This window comes from Thamnophis elegans, chromosome 2, assembly GCF_009769535.1.
Source record: "Thamnophis elegans isolate rThaEle1 chromosome 2, rThaEle1.pri, whole genome shotgun sequence".
In the NCBI taxonomy this organism is placed as follows: domain Eukaryota; kingdom Metazoa; phylum Chordata; class Lepidosauria; order Squamata; family Colubridae; genus Thamnophis; species Thamnophis elegans.
The window spans coordinates 53,266,003-53,279,692 of NC_045542.1; the positions used below are offsets into that span (position 1 = coordinate 53,266,003).

Below are 13,690 nucleotides of genomic sequence, written 5' to 3' on the forward strand. Positions count from 1 at the left end.
AACAACCGGGCACATCTCAATCAGGAGGTCAAACCCAAAGACTCAATTCCATCTCATGACATCAATAACAATAGCACTTAGACTTATATAACGCTTCACAGTGCTTTTACAGCCCTCTCTAAGTGGTTTAGAGAGTCAGCGTATTTCCCCCTAAAATCTGGGTCCTCATTTTACCCACCTCGGAAGGGTGGAAGGCTGAGATGAGATTTGAACTACCGAACTGCAGCTAGCAGTCAGCTGAACTAGCCTACAGTACTGCACTCTAACCACTGCACCACCTCGGCTCCAAAGTGATGGTCCATCCATAGTGGATTTGGGAGGCACATTTTCAGGAACTATACCTGGACACTGTGAAAAGTGAAAGTCCTAGCCAAACTATAGAAAATCCGGCAATGTGTGGACCAGTGACAGTGAGAGAGATCAAGAATCTTATTGTTCAATTAAGACCAGGAAAAACCACAGAAGACCTGATCACTGAAGGGGCCATTAAAAATAACTTGAACTTCTGGGCTCCCACTCTGGGCTCCCTTTTTGCCTGCATAAACACCCATGGCTGAATCCCCAAGGATTGGGCACTTGCAACCATTGTCCCCATACACGTATCTAATCAAAGTGTGTCACATTTTTCTAACATTGAATGAGGATTTTTTTTAAAAAATGGATTTGGTAAGGCCCTCTAATGCTGCAAGTATACAACCAGTCCAATACATATATTAAAAACACTACCAAAAACTTCAGAACTGCCTGGACCAAAATGACACTCCCTAACTCTGCTCCACAGCCACTCCAATCCCAGACCTGGGACCACAGCTAGTCTAAGAGACTTCTAGAAAGTGAGGAGAGCGGAGGAGGCTGCCAGAAAGAAGGCATGCTTCCATTGTACCATAAGATGACAAATTTAAGTGATGGTATTTGGAGAAGACTGACTCTGCCTGAACTCCTATATTGCAAGTTTGTTGTTGCTGTGGTTACTTAGTGTCTATTTAGAGTAGTAAAAGCATAGGCCCAGGAGCAGCCAAGATTTAAATGTCAGCCATATGCCTTCTGCTGCACAGCTAACAATTTAAGTAACAGGTAAGTGTATGTTTTTCCTTTTTAAATATAAGCTTGGATGAATATGTCATCTAGAGAGATGATATTTGCCCAAAATACATTTTGCATGCCGAATGGAACATAATTTGCAAGCAGAACTCAGCAAAGATCACATTGGTAGCAGGTTATTCAAGTGAACCTTAAAGAACTGTTTCAAAACAGTTTTGCTCTTGTCTTTTAATTTCCTTGCAGCATATCTCAAATTGGGGTGAGGTAAAGTATAAAATATATATATAAATTTCATTCTGTAACAATGCCAAATTAAGAGCTTTTTTAAAAATTTGAAATCAAGCGGACAACCAGTCTCTCCAATTTGTTTGTCTGATGGGCCCATCTGCATTTTGGAAAGTGTGATTTACTCAATTGATATCATTGCAACTGATCAACAAACTGGCTGAGTGCGCAAAACACACTGGATAAAATGTGATTGGCTAATTTACAATTCAGCATGTCATGTACATATACAGCCATTTGGTCATCCAAACTAAAATAATTGTAGCCTTTACCTTGGAATTACAGAAGCTGGTATCCAAGGTTATAATCTGATTTGTTGAACTCAAAATCATTTTTTTTAATCTGGAAAATGTTTAGTTAAAAAGCTGGTAAAATCACAAATAGACCAACCTATATGGTTGTGCAAAGTGTTAAAAAAACCTATTTTCGTGACTAGGTATAATTAAACATATTGAAAGACCATACTATATACTGTGTAATACCTGGTTATTTGGGGAATAAACAAGAATCTTAATTGGATAATAATAGGCAAATCCTTAAGAAAGTTATGCTTTTATTTTCTGAGCCATTTTGTTAAAATCATAGTAGTGAAATTAAAGCATTCAATACAAGATTAATTAAAAAAAGCAGTCCCCAGGTTGAATGACACAGTACAGGTCTAATAATCTATAATCTATTATGGATCTTTCGTAAAGGTCCATAATAGATTATGCCTTTGTCCTCCAAAACTGGTCCTTAGATATAACAAATTTCTCTCAGGATAGAAAGCCCTCTGCAATGCATTCAATAAAACTGCCAAAGTGCCTCTTCTTTCTAGAAAAGCCACTTTCAAATTTATGAGAAACCAAGGGATAGCTGTGTGCAGCAAGGAATCATTCTGGATTAAAGCACATAGAGCTGTGGAACTGAACACTAAAAGTAGAAGATAACAAATAGTGAAGCTAATTTTGTACCTTGATCAGATAAACAAACACCCATATACACCCAGGCCCTAATTATCCCTGGTGAGAAAGTGCAGATTACAACCATTCTTTTAGTGACCACTTGAAGTTACAACGGCACTAAAAAAAAGGACTTTGTCATAAGTTTTTCTCACTTATGATCGTTGTAGTATCCCCATGGTCACAAGATCAAAATTTGGACACTTGGCAACTGGCATGTATTTATGATGGCTGCAGTGGTGTCACATCATCACCTTTTGCAACCTTCTGACAAAGTCAATGGGAAAGCCAAATTCACTTAGCCGTGTTGCTAACTTAATAAGAGTGTTTCACTTATGGCAAGAAAGATTGTAAAATGGAGCAAAACTCATTTAACAATGCTTGCTTATCAAGGAGATATGCTCAGCAGGCTTTCCCTGCTTTATGTGCTCCAAAGGGAAGCTAGAGTAACAATTTTAATTTAAATCAAAAATTAAGTTTTTACCTGGTCCTTCCCATTTCTGAAAGCATGTTACTATAATCAAACCCCCACTGATTCCTTAAATGTGTTATTTAATTGCAAGTGTTAATAAAGAAGACACTGATATTCAAGTGAAGAATTTGTTGTATATTTATTATTCACAGTTAATTACTATCTACCAAATGCTGCTGCTGCGTTAACGGATTACGTACATAGGCCTGTTTTATTTAAACACTGATTTAATATATATATATACACACAAGACATTATGTCTGCAAGGCTGCATGATATACACCAATTCCAAAATAAGAAAAAAACAATCAAATGGTCCAAATGTAGAATGCCATAATTCCTTTTCCAATAATTTTAAAAAAGAAAGTGGGGATGGGGAGAATGGAGAGAAAGACAGCTAGCAAGAAAAACATGAGAAATTAATATGCTACAGGGTAGCTTTCTTTCTTTTTTTCACCTGCTGAGAGAAATGGAAATATAAGGCAGAGTCCATCTCAGGAATAATACCTGTAACACTTAGTATAAAAAGGCACCCACCAACACAGGGTCCCCCCCCTACCCTGATCTGGACAGAACAGCGCTTTTCTGTAAGGGAAGGTCTCTGTGGTAGTTTTGGGGTCCGTTACTAAGGTACAGAAATTCCAGGTATGCAGCTCAGCAAAAGGAAATAAGGTAACTGGTTGGCACAGGAGCTCTGCAGGTTGCTCTCCCTGGTCTTAGAAGTCTAAGTCATTCATAATATTATGCATGGCACCTATGAGTTTTATCAGAATAAAAAGTTGAATATAATCTCCCTTCTGGGATTTTTGAGTAAGAAAGAGGATTCTTCCAGCTACAGTAATACTGGTGTAGAAAAATGGGGAACTGCTGGAAGGTAGTCACTGATTGCAATTGTGAGTCAAGCCAACTCAAGAGGGGACTGGACTGCTCCTCCCCAAGCATTAGGGTCAACCATTGGCTATAATTAAGCCCAATTTCTTGAGGCCTTACTGTCTTTGGGGAAAATAATTTGGAATTTCACTCTAGGCTTTGTAAAATATGCCAATCCCCCCCCCCCAAAAAAAACAAAAAAAAACTGGAGGTATTTTCTCTGTCTTGCTCAAGAACCCCAGGCTGCGAGTTTTGGGGCATTATATGCCTTTTTTCCCAACTAGTATGAAAAATATCAAATGTGTATACATATTTTAAAGCTCCATCTGGTAAATGGAGATCTTTTTATGTAATAAAGTTACATTCCTCTCATTCAATTCCTTAAATATTTACATAAAAACAGAAACAAACTGAAAATTGTGAACTGTTTTTTTTTGTTAAACAAGGGAAAAGGCACTAATTAAAAAACAGAAGAACATGCTTAAAGTCACATGATTAAAAAGAAAATTAAAACCTGTCACGGTTAATGAAAACATGATCTGGTTGTAATGCAGGTTTTCTCAGAAAAATCCTACAACCTATTTAACCATCTTCCCCTCTGCTCCACAGCCGAACAACTTTCAGACTGAAAAGCAGTGAGGAAAAAAAATTAAGACCTTATCTTAGGCAAAACACTGAAGGTAGAAACATAATTGGTGCGTGCGTGCGTGCGTGTGTGTGTGTGTGTGTGTGTGTGTGTGTGTGTGTGTGTGTGTGTGTTTAAACTGGCTAATGTATTTGGCTTGCTCTCTCACTCCCTTCCCGAAGACCGTATGCATGAGTAGCAGATACCAACAGAGCTTCCTCTCTTCCTGGCATAGCATGGACTTCATTTAGCAGTAACACTTCATACACTGATGCACTGGTGTTGGGGAGAAAAAGGACCAGTGAACAAAAAGGGCCACCCCAGAAATAACCAAAGAAATCTGTTAATATCCATTTTAATTTAAAGAAAAGTTTTGGTGCATAAGTTGGACCCTTCTCCTGTCCCCTCCCCACAAAGTTCCATTCTGAGTGAAAAAAAGTGTTCCCCCTCATGCAGACCTGAGGGGATTCAGTTTTATAGCCTGATGACTGGAGATCTCTGGCTGCTGTTCGGTTCTGAATGTGGACTGTACTGTTTTTTCCTCTTTCCTTAAATAATCTTTAGCCATCTGCTCTAGATGTTCCGGTTCACAGGGGTAACGTAGTTGCGTGGAAACATGCCTGTTTGTCCGTGGCAGGCTCCTTTCCACCAGTTGGGGTCAGAATTGTCAAGGACCTGGATAAAGTCTCCGCGGCGAAAGCCCAGCTCTCCCTCCTCCTGAGGGTCGAAATCAAAAAGAGCCTGTACGTATGATGGTTGCTGTAAAGAAGAGAAGAGGGGATTAATTTATTGAGGCCTCCAAATCACTCGTGGTTTTTTTTCTGTGGCACGAACTATGGTCTCTCGCCTACAGTCAGTACATCTGAAGCTGTTGATACTGACAGATGACAACAAATGGCATCTTGGTTTGCGAGTTAATTCATTCAGTCATAGAAACAGCATCAAGTCTTACTTCTATATTGCGCTTATTTTGATATACATAAAATGTCGAGACTGAATTTTATAACCAACTACAGCTTTAAAGTGTCTTATGATAAAAAGTGAGCAGCATTTTCAAATTCTTGAGGTTGTATCTAAAATATGAAATAGATCTACAAACATTGGGCAGTGAAGTATTAACTCTTTATTATCTTACTGCACAGATGTGATTTGAATACGCATGAGGCTGCTTTAACAACAAAGGCTATTCAAATAACTCATTTATACAGGTAGTCCTCAACTTATAACCATTTCTTTAATGGTGGTTTAAAGTTATAATGGCACTAAAAAAAATGACTCACAACCAGTCTTCACAATTATGTCGCAATGTCATGATCAAAGCTTGGGCAACTTTGGGAACTGGCATTTTTTTATGATGATTGCTGTGTTCTTGAATCATGTGATCACTATTTGCAACCTTCCCAGTTTGATTCCGACAAGCAAAGTCAATGGAGGAAGTTGAATTGGCCTAATGACTGCATGATTCACTTAACAGCTGCAGTGATTCAATTCAGTGGTTAAAATAGTTCATAAAATTAGTGTGATTCACTTAACAACTGCCTTCTTAGCAATCTAAATTCTGGTCCCAATTGTGGTAATGTCAAACACAACCTGCACAAGTAAAATTTTAATGGTGACAGGAGGATTCATGAAATCCAGAGATGAGAAAACTATGCCTTTCCAGATGTTACTGAATGGTAACTCCCTGCATCAGTTACCCCTGATTATGATAGCAATTAGATAATATAATAAAAAACTGGAGCACCACAAATCTGCTACACTAATGTAAATTTAAGCTGTCAAAATAAAATTCATTTTGCATCTTCATGTATCCACCTCTTCCTCTATTTCCTTCCTTCTTTTATAGCTTGATGAGGAACTTCGTATGTGAGATTCATAGACAAAATGAATAAAAGGTTATTTGTGGTTTTATTCTAGCAGACAAGAATATGAGAGATTAAGTCTTTTTCCACAAGTAGTTCATCTAATAAACTGTAGAACAGTGATGGCTAACCTTTTTGTCTTTGTGTGCTGAAAGCGCGCATGTGTGCACATACTTATAACATAATGTGTCCGTGACCTCCCCCCCCGCCTCCTGAACATGCGTGTGTGCTCCCCCTTGCTCTCTCCCGTCGCTCCCCGTTTTGGGCCTAGCAGGCCTCCGTGAAGCCTCCTGGGACCAAAAGGGGGGGTGCCCCCCGCCCATGCCTAGGCTGTTACAGGTGTTATGTCTGCCTTCTATGCAGATTATTCTTCTCTAGTATTCATCTCCATTGTTTAGTGATGCATTTCCTACCTCTCTAGAAATCACCTCTACCTGCTCCTGTGAGGCACTTCTGTTGGATGTATATAGTTATATTCTCGATGGCTTGTATAGTGTTTTAATTGCATTTTGATTAAGCAACACATGCTGCAGAGACCCGAAAATCAGCTGGGAGGCGGGAGGCCCGTGCACATGCGTGGTAGAGCTCAGCTGGGGTGATGGCTCACATGCTGTCAGAGGGCTCCGCGGGCCACCCGTGGCACCTGTGCCATAGGTTCACCATCGTGGCTCTAGAACATGATGGGTTAACTATGTACAAATCACAAATAACTCCAGCTCTGCCTTTGATCAGATTCAGGTGAGCCAGCAGAAATGCTCAACTAATGTCTACAATCAATAATGGACTGTAGGGATTCAGACTAGCTATGATGGTAACAAATTATTCTTTTAGCAAGTGATTCATCTAACCAGAAGTTGTTATTCCAACTATTCTTGCATTTCATCTAAATAACCCGACTCAAGATTAAGAGGGTGGCTGACAGAGCATTGTTATCATTTGAGGCCCAAATGGCATACAATGCCTTCTGCTTTTTCCTAGTGGTTGCCTACAACTATAGATCTGTTGGACAAAGGCAGTCTGACAACAAATATCCATATACTAGCAATCCTGAGATTGGAGTAAGATAAAACATAGTACATAAGTCTTAGTGCAGGTCCATGGCTGCCCTGAACTCCTGTGCTACTTCAGACCCTGGGCCCAGGGAAGGAAGAGTGAAGTCCCTCAAAACCGTAAGCCTATGGAACTTCTCCACCAACCTAGATACAGAGTCCAATAGCCAAAGCAGGGATGTTAACTCTGCAATGAGGAAGGTAAGTGAACAACAATCCTCACTGATACCACACAGAGGGTCTCACAACGACTGTTCCCTCTAAGGTGCGCGCCTGCGCGGCCGCTCACATGGCTGCAATACCCTGCGCAGTAGTTTCTAATTGCCACGCAGAGGCACGTGGGGCAGGTATCTGGACATGAACTACAGAGCGATCGCAATCAAAACCTCCTCCAGCTAAACCTTTTCTACTGCAGTACATTGCCGCCCGACTTCAGGATTCTCTAATCAGTGTAGGTTGAAAAGAAAAAAGGGAAAGGGATGTTAAAGATTTAAAACACTGGAGCAAATGCTTCAGAGGCAACAGTTTTCACGGGAAATTAGAACAGTCAGAGAGCCCTGCCTGGAGTTTGGCTCCCCCCCCCCCCCTTCAGACCTGCTGCAAGATCGGCTAATTTGCTATTGCCTGGGCTGGCTCTCCCCGGTTACATTTAGCAAAAATGTAGCTCTTTTGAGCTCTTTTTCTCCCTCCTTGCTTCTCGGGGCTCCACCAATGGGGGAGCAAAGCCCAGCGCCAGGCTTTGGGCTAACACAGGGGTCTGCAAAGTTGGCTGTTTTAAGACTGGTGGACTTCAACTCTCAAAATTCTGGAAGTTGAAGTCCACCAGTCTTAAAAGAGCCAACTTTGCAGATCCCCTTGGCTAACATGATTGATGCCCTCAGAGTTGGAAAGAGGCGAGAGAGCCCGGTCACATGAGTCATGACACGACATCAGCTTTGTGACCACATTGCTGAGTAATAAAAATTCCAGTCCCATGTTGTAACGAAGGAGTACCTATATTTGATAACTCATTGGGATTTTCAAAGTCATTGAGAATATTTTTGCTTTTAATCTAATTAAACTTCCTATCTGTCAGTTTAAAATAGTGACTTCCATAGAGCAAACTAAAATCACTACTTTATAAACAAAAGGAAGGTGTTTTTTTCTCTTATTTGGTTATGGTAGAGCCATTTTAACAATCTATATTTGCAAGTAGTATGCAGTTTTGCAGTAGTAGTAGGTTACTGAAACCCTCTGTACAGAAAGGAGCAAATTCCCACAAATTTTTAAACAATCAACAAGCATTGTTGAACATGCAGGCAATAAATCCTTGAGTTTACAAATTAACGATGGAAGAAAACTCTTAGATGTGAATGAGACTTTAATTATGGTGATTTTAATAATTTTACTCATTTAAAATAGCAAATTGCATATAATACATTCACAGAAGCATACAGTGTATAGACAACTTTTGCAATTGAATGTTAACTCATTAAAATGAAGTATATCAAACATTTACTATTTTAATATTAGTGGTATTAAGTGCCATTTATATATTCATTTCAAAGCTCTTTTTTATTTAATCCAAAATGAATTTGAAAGGATAATTGTAATAATTGATAAACCCTAACCCTATTGGTACATCATCAGTCAGTGCTGATGTCAAAACGTAAAGCTGGAGTAAATGTTGTTACGAAGAAAAAGTGAAGCTGGAAGTTTAAACTAGAATGGTTGGAAGAGTTAGTAGAGACTGAACTGCCAACTTCGTCTAGAAAACAGTTAACAAAACTGGGTGATATCTTCACTTATCGTGAAAGTAGTGACGACATTGTTTGCCAAATATGCCAAGAAGCTTGTACAGGTGGCACATTCGCCACTGGAAAACGATAGAACGATTGGAAAATTGATTATTTGAAGCGTCATATCAATCAGAAGATTCACCTGGATTCGATCACTAAACTACGATGCCAGAAATCTGGAGGGCTGCCGAGGCTACTGACTGAAAGTGCAGAAGACAAAACGAACAGAAAAGAAGTTTCACTGCGCAGAAATGCTAATGCTGATGAAGTCAAAATTTTGATTGATAATGTGTTGCTGGCCATAAACATGAATGTGTCAATATTATCAGTCAAAGCCATACATGACCACATAGGCAAATATGTGTCCATTCCAGAGAGCTGGCGCAGCAAGAATTATGGCTTTGAGTTTGTAGAGTGCATCAATGCAGTTGTTCAGAAAGAAGTCATGCATGATCTATGTAATGCCAGTTGTCTTACTCTTATTGCTGATGAAAGCACCGATGTATCAGTCACCAAAATGTTGATTTTGTATGCGAAATTCCGCCCGTCTAATGCTGCAATTTATAAGACCGTGTTTGCAGGAATTTTACAGTTGTCAATATGCGACAGCACAGCAATCACAGCAGCCATAAAAGAGTTCTATGCTACAAACAACATCAATCTTCAAAAGATGGTCATGTTTACGTCAGACGGTGCGTCTGTGATACTGGGTAAGCATAATGGTGTGGCTGCTCAGCTTCGTCAAGATGTATCTCATTTGGTTGAACAGCACTGTGTGGCAGATCGAGAAGACCTGGGGATTGATGATGCATGTAAGCACGTCTCACTTATGAAAGACATTGAGACTTTACTGCGCACTGTGTACACTCTATTCTGCCGCTCTTCTGTGAAGAAAACGGCATTTGCAGAACTAGCAGAAGTTCTTGACTGTGAAGCAGTAGCCTTCAGACCGTTGAATGAAGTACGATGGCTTTCCAGACATTTTGCATTGCGAGCATTAATGAAAAACATTACAGTTTTGGTTGAGTACTGTAAAGAGCAAGCAGAATCACACAGTGACCCAGTATGTAAATATTGTTACAAAAAGTTGACGGATCCACAGATTCGTGCTGCATTGATTGTGTTTGATGACGTTGTTCGCGAATTAGCCGAGTTGAACAAGTTGTTGCAAAGAAGCAACCTGACACCAATAGAAGCCGTTCAGTTTGTGAAGGCCAGAATAGCCAAGCTTCGCCTGCAGTATTTAGGTGAAACGGTTTACTGGAATAACGAAGCTCGCAAATATATGGATGAGGGAAACTTTGTTACAGACTGAATGGATATGAGACACTTACCAAATCCTGGATGACTTTCCTACAAAGTTGCTTACTTGCTTCAACTTCTGCAAGCAACTAGCTGTCAAAGTCCTCTACCACAAGGGCCTTACTTGCCTACATGTTGTCATCATTTCCACGCTACCTCGTTGCAATGCCCCAGATTCCTCAACCTCTAATTTTCCCAGGGCAATCTCAGAAAGGAGGGTAGAAGCCAAGTGACTGCCTCCCTGCATCTCCTCCTCCTGAGAGAAAAACAACTGACCTGCAGTACCGCTCAGCTCCCCCCCACCAAGCTAGAAAGCTCTCCTCCACAAACATTGTTAAGTTTAGTAACTCCTTGGCACTTGGCAATGTTTTTTTTAAATTGCCCAGGCATTTAAGCATGTTGAGCTGCATCCTGTTAACATCACCAGAAATAGTGCATTCAAATAATGCTAGGGACCTCACTGCTTTTCTCTTCGGCAGATTCATGCATGTCTCAAAAGCTTATCAGCTACTTCAGAAAGAGGGTGTTCTGTTGTACTTTTTTATTGTATAATTTTTAGAAATCCTTGAGAATCTGGCGTAAGGAATGGGTTATATATCTTTCTAAAATAGTGTCATTATTGAAAACAGAATAGAGCCTAGCACAATTTGTCCTCTTAAGTCACCAAGGTTTTACTTATCCTTCATGGAAACACCTCCACACGCAACCTAAAAAGACATTCCTACAGGCATGCATCTATCTATATAAATACCCAGGCAATGCCACATTGTTGGCTAGTAAAGAATAAAAGTAGTATTGTGATTAGGAAAACTCCAAAGATTTTCTTACCTGAGGCACTTGCTCAATGTCTCGGAGGAATATCTGTTGGTTCCTGGAGACAGAGGTTGATCTGTGATAGTCTACCAGCTCATTCAGAGAATTGAATTTTACCACCCAGAGGAAATACTTGCCCGCACCGTCTCGAAGCACCTTGAAGTGCTGCACATCATTTCCGAATCTAAAAAGAAGGGGAAGAACATTCCAGATGTACTCACTGCTTTAACATTTCTCCCAGGAAAGGAATATTCTTTTCTTGCACATCTACAGGGTTAATCTTCAGCCAAGGGAAATGCACATTGGGGTTTTTGAGGATTTCTAAACATGAGGTGGCAGTACAAGCCAGCAGTCAATGTCACAAGTCAAGGAAATAAGTGCATATAAATTGTGTTAAATGAAAACTCTATTACTTTTTGCAAGTCTTGAAATTCTCATTACTATCGCACATTTATTATCTGTGTTTAGCAAAAACTGAATACCGGTACCTAAAGTTAAATCCAAGAATGAGTCCAGTCTGGTTGACCAAGGTCCTTTAAAAAACAAAAAACTCTTTTATCTCTGTGTTTTTTTAAGCCATCCATAGTGGCTAAGGAGTTAAGCAAGCTCTATATGTGGATAAACAAAAGCACGATCAGGCTATTAAGCTTGGATATTAAAAAAGGCCCCTCATGCCTTCTTTTTACATTTTAAAACATTGCACAACACAACAATGATTCAGCAAAGTACTTTATTTTTTCTGTTAGGCCACAAGACTGGGAGCAAAAAAAACAACCACACATATTCTGAAAGCCTCTTTTGGTAGATAATGCACTTGAATTAGAAACAGGTAAGTAGCTATGGATAACTTTTTAAAAATTTCCAATGCGTGTGATCATGTATCACTTTGGACTGGAAGGCAAAAGAAGGTCTGAATCCTCTGGCACAAACATAGCATGTATCTGCTACTTTTTAACACAATGCATTTTCTTTGGATCCTAGGGCTGCCTCCTATAAAGCACTTGAGTTTTAGGGAGTGGCTGACAATCCTAAATTCATTGCCAGTGGGCTGAGGCACCTCCCCCCTCCCTTTCATAACTTCTAGTGCAGTGATTGCAAACCTTTTAGACAACGAGTGCCCAAACTGTGCGCAGACCCAAACTAAAAGACGTGCATGTGCACAAACATGTGCATGCACTGACATGCATGCATGCGCAGCAGAGACCCGAAGACCAGGTGGCCGGTGGGAGGTGGGGCATCCGAACAAAGTATCCTTACAAATTCTGGCAACATTGAATCAACTTATGGCATGCAAATGGAACCTTAAAATGTTAACAGAAAATTCTTAGCTATACTTTGAAAGTTGAGAAAAATGGAATTATAAGAATATAAAAGATGCTTGCCTAGTTGCAGCACTACTTGGTTTTAATAAATGTTTTCAATTCTCCAACAAACTCTATCTTATCAGTTTCATTGTTTGCAGGGAAACAGACGCTCACAAAAGAAACGCCAGAGAGATCTGACCTGGGGCAACAGCCCGCGTGCCAGCAGAAGGGGCTCTGCATGTCACCTCTGGCATGTGTGTCATAGGTTCACCCCCACGGCTCTAGGGTGTCAGTATCCAAAGAGAATCACGAACCAAACATCTTCAGAACTGCAGTACGTTAGAAGGTTTTTGGACTATGAAAGGCTAATACAGCCATCCTTGCACTGGAGGAAACTTTTTAAAACTCACTTTCTTTCTTTGTTCCAGCCAATAACAGAAGTTTCAAAGACTGAAGCCAGGGAATCGTTAAAATCAGATCAAATCAATCCAAAAGTAATACTCACTTGACTGAGAGGGAGAAATCACCAGGAGCACTTTCACTCTCCCTGATGAGGAAGGCACCATCATGTCTTTGTTTACCCAACATCTCCTCAGCCCTTGCTCGAGGAATCTTCCCAAAAAACCACCTGTGCAAACACAGAACTGAAAATTAAGCCCAATTCAAATTACGGGTAAAGAACAAGTTTGGACAGGCTTGTTCCAGAGTAGCAATCTGAGAAATAACACCAGCTAAACTCTTTCTGGAATGGGCATACAGGATATATAACTGTTTGAGAAAAGTTGGAATAGTTGAGCATATAACATGCTGCTATTTTCAGAATTCATTATCTAGCATCCTTACAAATTCTGGCAATATTGAATCAACTTATGGCATGCAAATGGAACCTTAAAACGTTAACAGAAAATCCTTAGCTATACTTTGAAAGTTGAGAAAAATGGAATTATAAGAATATAAAAGATTCTTGCCTAGTTGCAGCACTACTTGATTTTAATAAATGTTTTCAATTCTCCAACAAACTCTATCTTATCAGTTTTGTTGATGAAGTAATATCAAGAGTCCAGTAATTCAGATCAGCATTGTAGGGAATAATGGAAAATCTACAGAAATATGGCAAAGAAAAGAATCAGTAAACGTCCTAACCAAGCAATGACAGCAAATCTGAAGAATGGTGCAGTTGACCATAGACTGGAAGAGATCAATCTATATATCAGTAACAACCAAAGGAGACTTAATAGGTTGTGCAAACTATTGTACACTATATATTAATTTAAACACTAACAAAATAATTTTAGACTCATCCAATGCAGGCTAGACTTTACATGGAAAAGAAGATGACAGATGTTCA

General features: G+C 39.8%; 1 protein-coding gene across 1 annotated transcript in view; it reads right to left on the reverse strand.

Moving 5' to 3' along the window:
• Positions 1-2,853: 2,853 nt before the first annotated feature.
• Positions 2,854-13,690, reverse strand: part of GRB2 (growth factor receptor bound protein 2) — an 82,340-nt gene continuing 71,503 nt past the window's right edge. Inside the window, exons 4-6 of the mRNA XM_032209449.1 lie at positions 12,848-12,970; positions 11,054-11,222; positions 2,854-4,993 (exon numbers count right to left, since the gene is read on the reverse strand). Of these exons, the coding sequence (XP_032065340.1) occupies positions 4,808-4,993; positions 11,054-11,222; positions 12,848-12,970 (478 nt within the window). The 3' untranslated portion in view covers positions 2,854-4,807. The remainder of the gene's footprint in view (positions 4,994-11,053; positions 11,223-12,847; positions 12,971-13,690) is intronic.